Source organism: Lathamus discolor, chromosome 6 (genome assembly GCF_037157495.1).
Source record: "Lathamus discolor isolate bLatDis1 chromosome 6, bLatDis1.hap1, whole genome shotgun sequence".
In the NCBI taxonomy this organism is placed as follows: Eukaryota; Metazoa; Chordata; class Aves; order Psittaciformes; family Psittacidae; genus Lathamus; species Lathamus discolor.
In genome coordinates, this window is record NC_088889.1 from 80,100,897 (window position 1) to 80,117,518 (window position 16,622).

General features: G+C 41.4%; 1 protein-coding gene across 2 annotated transcripts in view; it reads left to right on the forward strand.

The window, feature by feature from the left end:
* The first annotated feature begins 9,306 nt into the window (after positions 1-9,306).
* The window catches only part of LOC136016574 (uncharacterized), a 56,895-nt gene continuing 49,579 nt past the window's right edge, over positions 9,307-16,622 (forward strand). For both annotated transcript variants that reach the window (XM_065684002.1, XM_065684004.1), the window contains exon 1: positions 9,307-10,025. In XM_065684002.1, the coding sequence (XP_065540074.1) occupies positions 9,725-10,025 (301 nt within the window). In that variant the 5' untranslated portion in view covers positions 9,307-9,724. The remainder of the gene's footprint in view (positions 10,026-16,622) is intronic.

The window sequence follows — 16,622 nt, forward strand, 5'->3', positions numbered from 1 at the left end:
CTTGAATACGAAGGGCTTTTAAGAATTGTTCTAATGCCTATTTTCCAGCTGCATAGTAAGTATACAGCATATGTTTGTTTCTCACTTGCAACAACAGATTTTATGCCCGCCCTTATTGCCAATGAAGCAGTTAAACAGTTGTACAAAACTGCACAGACAATGTTAAGCAAAAGAAATACCTGAAAATTTCTTAAAATAGGGAGATGAAATGGAATTAGGTGATGCTGCTATCTTAGCAAGACCGTATTCAATTTGCGTCAGGATATTCCAGTTTGTGTCTGTGGAGACTTGGAGCCAAATTTTGGATGCTGATTGAAAGTCCCTGGAAACCACCTCACTTTGAAGTATGTACTGCATTTGTTAGGCCTGAAAATCATGGTATACAACAAGAGCAGTTCCTTTGCCATCCATGTACATAGTAGCATGCTAACATTGGCACAGGCAGCTGCTCTCAACCACTCTTTTTAGTTTATTTCTGTGCATTCCAGGAGTTATTCCTTAGCAGTCATGGCAACAGCTGTCTTTCTTTGATAACTGATTTTGCTCCTACAACCATGTTACTACTTATCAAAAAAGGACAAAAGCAGAAACAGCAGTGAAGAGCAATGTGTGCTGATGAACTTTGCTCGTTTTCTTTCTCTTGATGTGGTAGTAAGTGGCTCCATTTCTTTTGAAAATGCACTACTTAGTTATTTTCCTCAAAAACTGTTGCATGAAAATAAAGCACAAACCTGCATCACCTTTCTAGTGAGTTTTATTTCTGTGCTGCATGTAACCCGTCAGATGTGATTCCGAAAAAACAACTTATTCCTGAAGACTTTGTAAGAACAGAAGGAAAGCTGATAAGACTGGTTTGCAAAGAAAAAAATGATTCAGTCTATTAAATGCAGACCAGCATAAAGACTGTTGATTACATGAACATTTAAAAAGAGTTATGTGATATTACTGGCTTGACAAAAAAGCAAGGAATTCAATTATCTGTTCCATGACACTAAATGGATGGAATAGAGCCTAATTCTTCCTGTGAAGTATATTTTCTTAGAAGTACATTAAAGTTTTCAATTTTTACAGAGTGATATTAATATACAGTCCAATTAAAACTGAGATCTTTAACTGGATAAATTACCATTTAAAGTATTTTCTGCATTATCGCAGTATGTTTTGTCTCTTTAAAAGTTTTCTTTTTTCCTCACAAAATCAAAAAGTAAGCCAAATAACTACTTTGACTACAAATCGATTCAATTTCTTGTGAAGGCAGTACTGTGTCCTGAAAACGAATTGCTACAAACATATTAAACATCTAAATCACTGCAGATAGAGATATTTATTGTTTAAAGAGTTTATGTACAGATGATTCTGTTGTTACTGAAGTACAAAGCTGCAGAAATAGAAATTACTCAGTTCAGGTCTCTTATGGTCGTCTCAATAAACAGAACTATAAAAAATTCAGAAATTACTAAATTGAGGTATAAAAGGAATTAAAAGATGGCAAGGTTAAGTGAAATTGCCCACATAAATACTGCACACGGAGCCCTAGTTTAGTTTCATTCAGTGTAAGGGCTATAATTTAGCTATTACTACAGCAATGGCTCCTTCTGGGGAGTTTAATGTCCATGGTTCACTCGGGATCAAACTCAGACCTTCATTAACAGCTGAGAACATGCTCCCACAGTGCAGGCCAGCAGACAGTGAGCCTACCCCAAAGGCATCCTGTTCACCCCTTCAGCCCCACAGAGAGGTTTGACAGGAGCATGCACTTTCTTTACAGATTTTCAGTATTGGAAGAAGAATGAGGAAACTGCCGGTCTGGACTTCCCTGATGTTAACGACTTATTTTGCCTACACGAAGATCTGCTGTGCTACTCCGGAGTCTTTTATTCCTTACTACGGACCCAAGAGGAGAGCAGTGGCACTGCAAGGTGAGTCTGTGGGCAGCTAGGTGGAAAGAGTTGTTATCGCCCAGCATTGGCGCAGCTCCTCCAGTGACTGGGGTTGGGACCAATTGCTGAACAACCTTGCAGTAATGAGGCTGGTGAGTCAGGCCTGGAGCATCAAACGTGGCCAGGGCTACAGCAGAGCTGTAAAAACAACCAAGCTAGAGTATGGCTCTGGCAGTGAGTGCCAGAGCTCAAAGGCAGCTCCCAACAGAGGGGAGGTATTGGTAAGAATTCGCACAGTCCTCTCGCACAGCAGTCTGACCATGGGTAACACAGGTGCACCGTATCAGAGCTGGTCTTGGGCACAGGCCCTCCAGCCACTGACCCCATGGGGTTTACCAACCAGGCAACTACAATCAAGCTGAAGGACCTTTGCCTCCATTGTCCCTTGGGACCATAACACTATTTGATTATCTTTTTTATTTTTACATTATCCTTTATTTTTTTATCAGACATCTGAATCAAGAGCATGAGGCCTATTTAAAGACACAGCAGAGGATTAAAGTAAATACATTTCACCTGTCAAAAAAAGATTTTAGAAAGAGCAGAGAAGTGTTGGCATGGTGAAACAGCAAGGTGAGGGATAATAGTGGGAGCAATAAGGCATCCTTCAAAACCCTGAAGTCATATCCAAATGAGAAAAAAAGGAGGGAATCACAATTTCTATCTGATTAAATGTAAATGCACAGTAAATCAGGGCAAAAAGATTTTTGAATACAACTTCCTGCGAACATCTAAACTAATAATAGATCCTAGAAATGGGACACTTGCCAGGGAGTCTTCAGGGCCAGATGATCACGTATCAAAGGAGCTCTCAACGAAGTTCGAGCAATGGCAGAAAACCAGACTGAATTTGTGACAACTCTGCTTACTGCGAACGAGTTTACGAAGGTTCCCATGCTGAATCTTTGTCTGAAAGCATAGGATTACCTTTCACAAGTGGATGTGCTCGGAACGTTTGTACATTAGGACCAGTATGGATAAATTACTCCCATATTAAGCCTGGAGTTCCTGCATGTGGGTGGGAGATTTGAATACTAGCTGTGGTTCATAGTCCTCATAGGATCCTAGAATAATCCAGGCTGGAAGAGACCTCAGGAGTTCTCTAGTCCTCCTGCTCAAAGCAGGGTCAGCTTGTGTCAGATCAGGCTGCTCAGGGCTTTCTCCAGTCTGGGTTTGGAAATCTCCAAAACCAGAAACTGCACAACCTCTCTCAGCAATCTGCTCACCTTCTTGGCTGTCCTCATGGTGAAAAACATGTCTCCTTAAGTCCGGACAGAAGCACTCTTGCACTATACAGAGCATAATACTGAACCTGTCAAAGGTCCCCAGTAGTTTTGATCTAGGCTTGAAGTTAGCTTGGAGTGGGGTGGTGGATTGAAAGAACTCCAGACAGCACACCTAACCACAAATATTCTATAATTCATGTCTGGCAAAACTATTTTAACTGAGTGCTCTATACCTACATCAAATTATGCAGTCCATTTTGTTATGGGGGTTATGCTGACATATGCAGAATAACACAATTCTATGAAACCTGAATGATTTGGAGACTGGCTACCAGTAGAGCATGTGGTAGAGAAAAGGGGGATCTCTTCAAAGATGCCCACAACTTTAGAGGCCAAGTGGAGAGGTGACGTGCTCCCTACCTGAGACCTTGTAGGAAACTGAGAATAAAAAGGACTTTTCCCCATCCAAAAGTCAGTCAAGGAATGGGTTGGAAAGAGCAAATATTCACGATCAGCTCTGAGCCTGGAAATACAACCCCAGGCTCCTGAGCTGAGCAGGCAGTCCTTATGCTGCTGCTGAACTTTTTCCCTCCTGCAACTTCATTCCCATTTAAGTTCCCATATTTATTGCATTTTTTCCTTTGAACAATTGCTCTTTCATTTTGGCATCCCTGCTGAGGCCAGGCAGTTCACATAGTCCTGTGAAAGTGGTCTTTGATACACATCAGCTGCAGCAATATACTTCTTAACATACTGTGGTCTTCAAACCAACCTCCCCCTGTATAATCCCTATCCATTCACTACTGTGCTTTCATTCTGTTAAGCAGTGTCCTGCTTGTCCTCCAGGTTGCTCATATATCTCATCTCTCCTGCTGCTATCCAGACAGGCTCATGGCTAACATTTTCTTTCTTTTTGCCAAGTCCTGGCCTTGAATTCCTCTTCTGCCATCTGGTACAACTTCATTGTTAATTTTGACATTGTTCCTATCACTCTGCTGAGTTTGGTGCTACCTCAAATGTCCTGCAGTTTGGAGGATGTCTCTCGCCATGACGCTGTGTGTCATTATAGATTAGTCTTAGTCAGGCGTTCTCAGCTTCTTGTATTGCCCATAGAGTTTGGCATTTTCTTTGCCACTTCTGCATAATCATTCATTTTTCTGCCAATGCTCTGTGAAATATTGTCCCCTGCTAGGCACAAGCTTTCTGTGCACAAGGCTGTCATCTGCCTGTTGACCTTTTCTCTTCCACTTGGAATGGTTATGCAATTACCTAGCTATGCCATGAAGAGATATATTTTCCTCTCCATTTTGCTTTTACTATCAATCTCTTGATTTTTACTTTTGTTGCTTTGTCTTCTACCGTCTTCCCAGGGGGAAGGAATTCTGCTCAAAGTGAGATTTGGTACCAAAAGGTAAAAAATCTGCATGCTGAATGTAAAAATTTTGCATGTAAAAATCTGCATGTAAAAATAAAAATTTTGTGCAGTACTTTGTAAGATTCAGCTTCTAGAGCCAACCTGACTATCCTGCCTTCCTGTAGTTGGCAAACGTTGCACTCACCTTCAGGATCAGTACCCTGCTTCCATTTGTCTCTGAGCCAGCAACACTACTTGAGATCATGAGCACAGCCTAGGGACTCTTGATGCTTTGGAATATGTCTTCAGTGACAGAATGTATGCTCAATCTCTACCAGTTGTACCAGCCCCATGAAAAAGCCATCCCTGTACATAAACAGCCTCTCATGCTCTGCTCTGGTAGAGTCTATTTTCCAAATGCATTTTGTACAGTTTCTGCAGAGAGCATACAGAAATGTGAAACCCAGGGTACAGAACTTGCTCAAGTAGATCTGACTGGCCACCCCTTTCTGCACTAAAATCTCATTGCCAAATCGTATTCTACTACTTACAATGCCTCAGCATATGGATGAATTCTAATTATGGCAATAAAATGCATGGACATACAAATATACAATATTATTCTTCACATAAAAGACACCAAATGTATGCAGTTTACTCCTTTGCCAGGCAGAAACTGAAAACTACAGTCTTTTAAACATTCTAGCTTCTGTCCCTAAAAATATATTGCTAATAGAAAGGAAAAAATATCTTATTAAAAAAAAAAAAATCTTAATAAAAAAAAGAAAAAAGAGGGGAGGGCAAGGTGATATCTGAGAGAAGTCAAAATGATATTTCAGGTCTCTGGGTCTATTTTGAGGAAGAAGTCCAATTTTCATGAAATCTGTCTCAAATTTGGTTGCTTCGCCACAAGGGCTAGAATGCAGTGTTTCTGAGATATGTATGATTTCAAAAGATTTTGATCAACTGTCAGTGATCAACTAGCGTCAGTGTAACCCTAGCAATGTGTCAAAAAATGGAAATGAGATAAATTCATCTGTAGTTAGAGGATTAGGCACATCCAATGGCACAATGGGATACGGCAATATAGAACTATATGCGAACGTGTAAATCAGATGCTTGGGTTATAAAAGAGCACGTTTGTGTAATGGGCCCTTTGATATTTCCCAACATTGCTGTTTCTTGTGGCTACCTTTGCTTTGGGCTACTATTTTGCCAGGCCAAGGAGTCTACAAATACTGAAGGGCTCAGAAGCTGCCATTAAAGCTCTGCTGTACAAGAATGCTTCTCTAATTGCAGGTGACTAACATACAACGCAATGATCTGAGAAAAGTATATAGAGCATTTCCATCCTAACCCTATTCTCCAAATATAGAAGTCAAACCCGCTATGTGACTGAGATAATTAAAAAATTGCCATTTTGCTGGACAGAATGAGGATAGGGGAAATATATTGGGGCATACCAAGAAGCTGTTCTTTGCCACAAGAAAAAGGTGAGCTATGCAGATCTCTGTGTTAAAGTAGGAAAATTCTGACTAGAAAAGGAGATTCTGAACCATTCACAAGACTAACTGATTGAACAAGTGGATTCTGTGGCTTTGTAGTGCTGAGGAAAAGCAAAGGTGAGCTACCAGGAGAGGTCCAACCCAAGGTGGCAAAAGAAGCTGGACAGTCCAGTGGACAACTGAAAAAGACAATGCAAAGACATAAGAAAGCCCAGGAGGACAGACCTGTAAGAAATAAAAGTTTATAGAAAAGCTATAGGGTTTTTTAAATGTTGATTTAAAACCAGCATATAATCCTGTGCAGTTGACACTGCTGGTATCAAATAAACAACCAGGCTAAGTTCACCATGCCATCACCATCACTAGAAGACCCAAAAGTAGGGCTTCCTTTCATTTTAGTGAATGTTGCTCCTGTTTCCCCCTAGTGAAAACCACAGCCTGATTGAAAATGCTTCTTTGCAAATGCTATCATTATTTTAAACCTTCTGCGTCAAATTCTTTTTGTATTCAAGTAAATACTGAGTAATAACAATTTACTCTGATCCTATAAGAAATAGTGAAGGAAAAGAGGTTTAGCTATAACTCATGAAGGTAGTTCATCTCATAGCATCAGAGAAAAGCTATTGCTGCAAAAAGGATTTTAAAGGTTCTTGTAGCCACAATATGAAACCTATTCCTCCATAGCATTCAAACCCTTCTGCTTTACTATTAAAGATAATACCACATAAATACAACTTAATCCAGGCATCTGAACTTCCTTCTGCAACATATGTATAATCTTTCCATTTTTATACACAACAAATCTGATAAACAGAGATTATATAAAGAGAAATCATTGGAGCATTACAGCATGAGTATAGCACAGACTAGTTTCCTTCTTTTCAAGTAATCCCAATGTATACAGCCAGAGGAGTCTAATAATTAGAAAGAAAACTACTTCTGTTAAGAAAAAGAAAACAATGTTTAAAAAATTCCCTGACTTTGAACATACTTTACTTTGTGCTGAATATTTTTAAATGCTTAAGTTTCTAAAAGCTCTTTATCACTAAAGAAACCAAATTTCTGCTTTATTTTGCTGCCTTTTTTTTTTTAATATACACTGCCACCATCTCTTTCTCAACAACCCGTTCAGCTCAAAAAAAAAAACCCAAACAACCAAGAGTAAAGAAGGTAAGGAGGAACACAAAGAGGAATATTTGTTAGCATTAGGAGTAAAAACAAAATCCAAAAAGTGTTTGGGACAAAATAATTACAGATAACCAAACTCTTAAATGCCCGCTACTCAGGGACATAGGCACAGGGAGAAACAGGGTGCAGACACTGATGCTGGTACCAGAAAACACAAGCCACAGAGAAGTAGAGATTTGTGAGTAAAGACCTTTAAAGACCTGTGATGAGTCAGATATGACAGCCACTTGAAACATAATCCTGAGGAAGAGCACTAGCTTTCTTGTGAATGCATTCTGACAAAGTTCAAAGTGCATTGTTTATTCCTCTAAGCACATATTGTTTATTCTTCTAAGCCTGAGAAACACAGGAACATACAAATGCATTACTAGGTAAGTGGAATGTCCTGCAACATAAAAATAATTAAACTAATAATCCTGTGGTCCTCTAAATAGCTATCATCTGTATTTATTACATGTAATTAAAACCAAGCAAATAATGCTGATTATTTTACTGCAAGATGTAATGCTGAAAGGACTGTAACAGGGAAAGGTGTAGTGCAATTCCAACAGGAGAAGGAAGACTGCACAGAGGCACTCTGCTAGCCCTGCCCACTGGAAAAATCTGGCTCTGAGGACATGTAGCAATCATGCATACATGCAGAAGTAGCCAAAATGAAGGGCACTTAGGAAGGGAAGTATCTGAAGTTCAAAGCTATTTCACTAACCTTGCAAAGTTGCCATCACAGTTGCTCTCCCAGAGCAGAATTTTCTAGTAACTTTCTAGTTTATTTATAACACAAAATTGCTAAAGCCAAGTGAGTCTGTATAAAGAATGAAAAATCTCATAAACAGTTGGGACCAGACATGCAGGGCAGGCACCAGCAAGAGGCATAATACAGAGTCCTGTGGGTACCTGTGAGGGGGACATGAGGGTCCCTAAAGTCTTGTGTGGTGGCTTGCTAAGGAGAAACTTCACCTGGTGCTTCCCAGCTTTCCTCAAGGAGCTGGAGAAACTACCATATCACCACATTTCCTGTCTGCAGGCAGTAAGGCATAGGATGAGTTTTGCATATTGAGTCAATATGTTGACTTAACAGAATAGAGGGTGTGAGATGAGAGTCTTGTCCCATCTATTAGTATGAGCCTGTGTAGCTGCATGGTTATTTCCAGGGCTTGCTGGAAACCCACTACTGGACTGCTCTGAGAGGCTGCAAGCATCCCCATGGCCCTTGCAGAGAGTCCAAACAAGGCTGGAAGGAAATATCACTCAGTCCAAAGCCCAGGAGTCATGTGCAGCTTCTTCACCACAGAAAATTGCACTCATCTACTAAGGACACAGAAACGTGTGATGGATGTGGCCAACCTCAGTGCTGGATACAAGGTCTTAGAGATTTTACCACCACCTACATCAGGTGCCATGGTCTCCTTACAGCACTCAGTAGGCAATGTGGAAAAGGGTCATAAGCATTATGAGACAGCCAACCAACTAGACAGGACAGTACAGTTCTCTGGAAATGGGACATTATGCAGAGCTCCCTACTCTTGCAGCATTGCCATCTGGCAAGTGAAGGCCAGGGTTTGCTCAATTTAGTTCTCTAGCCAGGATGTACAAAATGTCCTACAGACCCACTTCAAACAAAACATCTGCGAGCGCTGTGTCTGGAAATGAGAGCCTGAGAAAGGGGCTCCAGTTGGTATTTTGAATGACGTGGGGTTTACTCATTATACACTTTCAAATCTAAATTCCTCTAGGGCTCTGCTGACTGCCAGAGTAAGCCCCTGAAGACAGAGATTTACACAGGTATGCTGATAGCAGAATCAAACCCCCGATTTACTACTCACTAGCTCAAAGCAGAAACGTTAAACTACCGCTCCATCCCTCCTCCTCCCGAGCAAATCTCTACTCTCCGGCATACAGAAAATGTGTTTCGCAGCTCCAGATAACGATTCATTCTGGGACTATGATATGACGCCTCCCCCCACTCCAACTGAGCCGCCAGCGCGCTGCAGTGGCCCCTGAGGTCCTCGGAGGAGGGTGGTAGCAGGCAGCAGCTGGCCTGACGCCTGCCTCCCGCCGACTTGCTCTTGCTTCATCCTACAAGAGCAGGAGGACAGCGCGTCCCGCAGCCTGCAGGTGTCTCCCAGCGGAGACAGCTGCGGAGCCCCTTGGGATCATGTGTGGTACCGGAGCAGATGTTCACTTGCTCTTGGTGCTCGTTGTGAGACAGACCCTCTCTGATCCTGTCAGCGCGCTGAAGCACACTGACTACAAGAGAACGGCCGCACTCCCGCGCCTGCAGCTGCTCCTTTAACGTACAAAGGCAGGATTTCAAGTGAAGAGAAGAATGGGAGTCTGGCTGCAGCGTTTCTTTCATTGCTACAACAACAGATTGGAAGAAGCTGAGAGTTTTGATGCCTGGACAACTGGATTCTGAATCGTGAGAGGCTTTGACCCCCCTCCCCTCCCCACATAAAACAAGCCCCTTTGACTTCTTCTCTCAGCAGGAGGGGGAGGGAGGGCGGATTTACCATGAAGACAAATCGAAGATGCAGAGCCCTGCTAGCAGTGAGTCTGAATCTGATGGCTCTCCTCTTCTCTACAACAGCTTTTATCACGACCCACTGGTGTGAGGGCACACAGAGGGTCCCCAAGCCGAGCTGTGGGAAAGAGAAGAAGACAAACTGCCTCAACTACAGTGGGAATGAGACTGCAAATGAGACAAACCAGAATGTGGTTCATTACAGCTGGGAGACTGGAGACGACCGCTTCCTTTTCAGGTATTTCCACACTGGGATCTGGTACTCATGTGAGGAAAATATCAATGCTGCTGGTAAGTATAAAACAACTTCCTTCCAGCTTGTGTTGCTTTGTGTTTGGCTCAGTGTGATAAACACACAGGCAAGCTGTTCTGTGTTGTATCTTAAAGCAGATTCACCCTGAAGAGAGAGGCAGGATTTTAACAGTTCTTTGTTGAAAAGCAACCTGTTTCCAGCCAGAGCAAAGATTTGCTTGTTTACCTGCTGGCTGATGCAGGGTCTGTGCTCTGAAGCCAGCTGAGCCTCTGATAAGCAGTATGTGCTACCCCCATGGACACTGCAGGCAGACTGGTCAGTGCTTCCCTTCTGGGAGCTGCTCCATGGAGCGCACAAAGAACAGTGGATGGTAGTTATTAAGGAGGTTCTGACATCTAATTGTAATTGCCCCTGAAATAACCTAGGACAGTGTCTGAATGACAGGGAAAGCACAAAAGTCACAGATTTTATCATGCCATAGCCTGGACTGCCTCTTTTCTGGTATCTCGTAAGCAAATGACCACCCATAATCCCTTCCTGGTGGCTGGATTGCATGTTTATTGAAGGAGAGTAGTGAAATGGCAGTTAAAGGGCACAACCGGGCACAAGAAGGCTCATTCCTGTTCCCCACTCAGCCATTTACTTGCTGAGAACTGCTCAAGAAGATGTCTCTTCAGCTGTTCAGAGCATTCATTTCCTCTTCTGTATCCTGGCACTTTTACCAGGAGTAAAACACTGGAGGGTGGATGGGAGCTAGCAGCCATGGGACTGATTTAAGTCTCAACAGATGCAAACTGACAATCCCTACTCCCAGAGCTGTCTGGTAGAGCTAGCATCCAAATTCTGCTTTTGAAAGTGCTTTTTTACTAGATTATGTGATTGGAAAATAAAGTTTACAAATGTGACACAGTGTAAGATGGTGATGGCTTGTGGCATTGCCCAAAGAGCAGACTGGGGAGTTGATCCTTTACCACTGTTGGAAGAGAGAAACAGTTAATCATCCTACATGTTGTGTCTCTGAGACACAACCTCCCTGATAATGAGGAGTTTATGAGATTGTGGTAAAACTTCTCTGTGAGAATGTACTATAAAGCGAGGCAAACTTGGGGAGAAGCTCACAGTTCCATTTCATCCCAAGGTGCTGTGTATGTTCACTGTTATTTTTGTGGATAATGCTTCATGAATTAGTTGGTCATTAAAACACATTTTAATGTATGGAAACACAAGTTGATGAACTTCAGCCTTGGGACTGTCAATAAACAGTTCCATGCTGAAATGAGGACACCAAAGTAACCCTCTTGATGTTAGAAAAAAACTACAGAAAACAAAGATGATTTGTCTCACTGCTTCAGAAATAAGCATAGGCCACAGCAGCCTGAGTGAGCAGCTTAACACTGACTTCTTGAGCATCTTAGCTGGTATTGGGACAATCAAGTATGCCCAAATTTCTGGCAGATATTGAAAGCTTTCCAAGCCAAGAAGTATGTGTGAGATAAGTTGTAACTGTGTGACTCTAGCCCACTCAGAAAACTGAGTTATATGTGGGAGAAAAACAGTCATCTATTCTGTACTAGGTAAACAAAGCTGTGCTGTAGTGGGTGATTTCAGGAGATAGCTGGAAGCCAGCCTTAGAAAGTTATGGTGAAAGCATGAGCGAAGGCGTTGTTTCTCCCTCCTCACTCCGCCACAGCAGGCACATGTGTGTTTCCTCTTATTTGAAACACTAAGTTCGTGAAAAGTACTCTTCAGTTAGCAGACCAGAAGTGACCAGCCTTTGGAAAGAATCCAGCCAGCTACAGGGATGTATCGGCTTAAACAGACAGCTGCCTCATTCAGGATTTACCACAGTTATTTTCTGGTAGCGAACAATGTAACGGGCACAGATGTAAATTTGTCCCTGAGACTGTCAGCATAAAATAACCATGAAAGGTCTTAACTCAGACTTATGGGTTTGTAATACCAGACTGTCAGTTCATTATCATGGCCTTTTGCAACCTGACTGGTGATCATTTTACCTGACTTCCAGGGTAAGGAGGCACCAGGCAGCCTCAACCAGCAGCGCTGAGATCATGCTTATACATACACTCTGATGCTCAATATATCTGTTTGTAATCCTTCCCATGGGCTCATCACATTGTCCACAGCACACTTACTGATCACAGTCCTGTAGGTATCACAAGTCATACAGTCACAGTGTTGGTAATTAACACCCTAGAATGCCAGGAGAACATCCAGGAAACACCACGAAGCACACAAATACTCATGTGTTAAATTAATCAAAATCCCTAGCTTGAATGCACTCTATACTTTCAATGTCATCTTTCTCAAAGCTTTACCAATAGCATACTGAAAGTGATGGCAACAACAGCCTTCTTCCAGGCAAAGTCCTTCCGAAAGCCACTCCATAGACTCACACTTGTTTCAGCAGAACCTGTGGCCGCAGCTGATGGTCAGCAGCATTCCTACAGTTCCTGACCTATCCGTGATTCCTCACTGCTAATGTCTGAAGCTAAGCAACATGAATCCCACCAGGAACACATGAATGCCAGTAACACTCTCTGTGATTGCAGTGCTGTCAAAACCTTCCAGAGATTCCTAACTTTCCCAGCTGTAAGCCACATTCTTCATCTACCCATCAAGCTTTTGACTTCTCTCTCCCTATAGTCACCAGTGCTGTCAAAACTTTCTGCTCCCTGCACTGGTGCAGCTGCAACACAGCTGATCTTGTAGTGCAGACACAACAGGACCAGTTCCCAGAGGGCTGATACTGTAAGAGCCAGCACTGCAGGGCTTCCAGTTGGTTGGAGTGGCTGGGACTCAGTCACACTTTAAAGCGACATTTAGGCTGCAATCAAATGAATTTTGCGTGTCCTCTCCTCCTGCTCTTTATCTGAAATGTCCATTTAGATTCCAGATGTTGAGGTGCAAAAAGCATGCCATCCACTCTGTGTGGAGACTAGCAAAGTGGGACTTCACCTTGAGGCAGGTTTCTAGTTTTCACTGACATCTCTAAAAGGGATTGAATGCTGTGATTAGTTCTAAAATACTTTGCAAATCTAAAGTTTATTTTTATTCAGCATGTCTAGGAAGATAAAGAATCCAAAAAGCATTTAGTACCCAAGAAATAGAATTGTGAATCCCCTCTGGGAATAGAGGGACTGGAGCATATACATTTAATTAGTGGGTATGTCCTGTAATTATTTAGCACAATTTCTGACTCAAAAGTATGCTGAATCCCAGTCTATCAAACAGAGGATGAAGGCTCTCCTTTTCAGAGTGGGTTCATGCTTTGGATCCAACAGAGGTGGAGGCACCTTCGGTATGATCAATGCACCTGAACTCTGAAGGGGAATTAAGCTAGAGCATGTGCTATGAGCTTTGTGGAGTGTGCTGGTTATGAGTCCTGTTCTACAGTCACACGCTGCACAGGGCACTTGATGCTTCCTCCTGCCTCATGAATTCCTTGGCTATGGCCAGCATCTCCCAGCCAAGTTCTCTATAATTTAATTTATTTTTGAGTATGACTTTCAGTGCAAATCTTGTTTCACACCTGCAGCCTAGGTCTGTGCTTGTGTCAGTCCTGGACACCCCACAAGATACCAGATAGGTGATGCGCCACAAGAGTGGCAGTGGTAAACTGTAGTTTCTGTGACTCAAGAACATATATGCGATGAAAAAATAAACACATGAAGTAGGTAATGTGGCATATCTTCTCCTAACAGGTAGAGGAGTTTCAGAGCTGGGAAACAGTAACAAGTTAGCTGAGTTTTCTCAATAGTGTGTTTGCTTTGATTTTAATAGAAAAAAACGATGAACTCAGATCTTGTTTAAGTTACTAATGAACAGTCTCAGCAATAACATCCACATTCAGAGGGAAAAGCAGCTGCCTAGGTGCCTTTTAAGAGCACTATCCAGTTGAATAAAAAACAAGCCTTACCCCATTGCTAACCATGCTCCATAGAAGCCAGGGAGATCAGAAATGGATATGCATAGGCTTGTTTTGTATTCTTGAAATAATGTTTTGAGGCTAAGGGGTCTGTTTGTATGCTCTGTATCACAGATTCCTTAGCACTCTTCAAGAAGTAAATGGTAGAGTAGAATTTAGATGGTATGTAAGGATGCATCAAAATGTGCCATAAATACGGACATTAAATGCACATTTGAGAAGGAGCCAGAGAACAAGAGAGGTATATCTTGCAGGAATAAATAAATCTGTGACATAGAAAGACAAGAACTAGCCATACATTGTCACAGACGCAGAGCGATACTGCATAACCCTTCTTCCCTGCCACCATGGGATAATAAGCATATGTGATTCACCATAGGCTTCTGTCCAGAGAGAGAGACCAGGGAGAAGCACCTTGTGAGTATATAATTAAAAGCAAGAGGAATTGGGAATTCTTGCTAGATTATGAGAAATACAATATAATTGGCATGACTGAAACCTGGCGGGTTTATTTGCATGACTGGAATGCAAAAATTGCCACTTATAAATTGTGTAAGAAGGAAAAAGTGGTAAAAGGAATTGAGTAGGTAGAGCTCTGTATTAAAGATAAAATTTCCAGCAATAGAGGAACTGAACCCAGGGGGCCTGGATAATCTCCATCTGAGGATGTTGAAATAATTGGCACATGAAAATACAGGGCTAGTAGCAAGAATCTGCACACTACTGTATTGAAAGAAGACTGGAAAAAAATTATACAGGTGACTTGAAGCTGCAACCTTAGGACAGTTTTCAGGGACAGCACAACAAATGGGTTTTATCAAAGGCAGAGTTTTATTAAAGGTAAATCTTTTAACAAGATGAATCACTTCTTAGACAAGGGTAATAAACTAGACCCAGTCTGTATGGATTTACAGAAAAGCATTTGATGGAATGTCCCACTGAAGATTTTTTTTACAGAAGAACTACAGAGGGTGGAGGGAATGGTAACAATGTGGTGATAGATATAGGTATGCTTCACACCAGAGAATGCTGAAGAGCCTGAGCCTCTTCAGGCTGGAAGGAATGCACAAGGTACAGAGAACTATGATATTGGTGGGGATCAACTGTGAATGACAGAGATCAGACAAAAAATATCACTGATTGCTTGTGTGACTTAAGAACAGTAAGGCATAACACACAAAAAGAAATACTCCTTCCTACAGAGCTCCCTGCGAGAGAATGTTGTGAAGGCCAAAACTGGGGATTGCATGGATCCAGGAAGCAAACATCCATTTGTGTTACTGATATGATGATTTAAGAGTAACCTCTAGCCAGGAAGTCCCCAGACTACTGATGCAGTACTGATAATTACAAAGGGAGTACATGAACAGAATCACCCTATATGCATCCCTTTGTTCTTCCCTAAATATCTATCATTGGATGATGATACAAAGATGGTGAAGTAGGTAGACCTTTTGCTTGAATCTGTGGTGCAGATTTTACTTTGTTTTGTTTATTACATGGGGATAAATAGAAAGGCTGTCAATTGACTTAAAAATAATATTAGAAGGAGGCTGTGGCAAGTAATATAAAAACAGAACAGTCACACTGGAGATCAGATATTTCTAGTTATCCTCTATTTTGGGTTTGGGACTGGTTCTGTTATTGCTGAGATTAGCAATCTAGGAAAAAGAACTAGGGATAGAATTCATGTAGCCTAAAAAGGCAAAATGAATCCTACAGCAAACCTGTGGACATTATCAAATGCAGATGTCTGTGCCTAAATTGCCTAAATTGATCATCTCAGTCAGTAGAGAGTAGTGAGTACTTCCTGGGGAGATGAAATTCCTCCTCAAGCAGGATGAACTGAGCCCTGGGATTATGTATTTTCCTCATTGGCCAAAAAGGAATCTAAGAAGTTGCCATCTCTAACAGAGAAGCCTTAATTTGAAGAGAATAAGCCTACTTTAAATACACTCCTCACATATGCTATGGCACAAAGTCTGGGAATACTGGCGTTACAGAGGAGACTTTTTTCTGCATAATTCAAAATGTGAATCGGTCTGATAGAGTTGTAAGAATAGTTTTAAATTTTAAAAAAGGTTAACAGCACCAATCACTAAGGCATAAAATTCTGTGAGGTCACAGGCAGTTATCAATTGCAGGCAAAAGGTAAGAAATAAGTTGTGGGGCAATATTTGTCTCTGGGGTGATTGTGAACTGCTAAGTGCTGCGATACAAAGGAAAGGTATTATTCTAGGGAAGAGTCAGCACCACTTTGGAAGGCACAGGTAACACCTGTGTGTTTTGTTAAAGCCATCATGCAGAGTTACGGTAAGAAAAAGAGGGAGGTGAAATAGATGCAGAGTGGAATTTCCAAGGTTGTTAAGGAGAAGAGAATCTCTTTTGAGAAAAGAAAAACTAGTCCTCTTTAGTATAATCTATCAAAGATCTAGATGTGATGGTACCTTATATATATGTAATATATATAAAATATATAAATATAGATAAAATATTTATTTATATATTTCTTTATTCATATTTTTATATTTTATATATAAAATATATAAATATATATATGGGTAAATATTAAGAAAATAATATGACTTAAGTAAATTATCATTGAGAAAAATAAGTGAAAATCCAAGGAGAGGTTCCCAGAAAGTGCATCTCTGGACTTCACCTCATCTGCATCACCATCTGCATCATC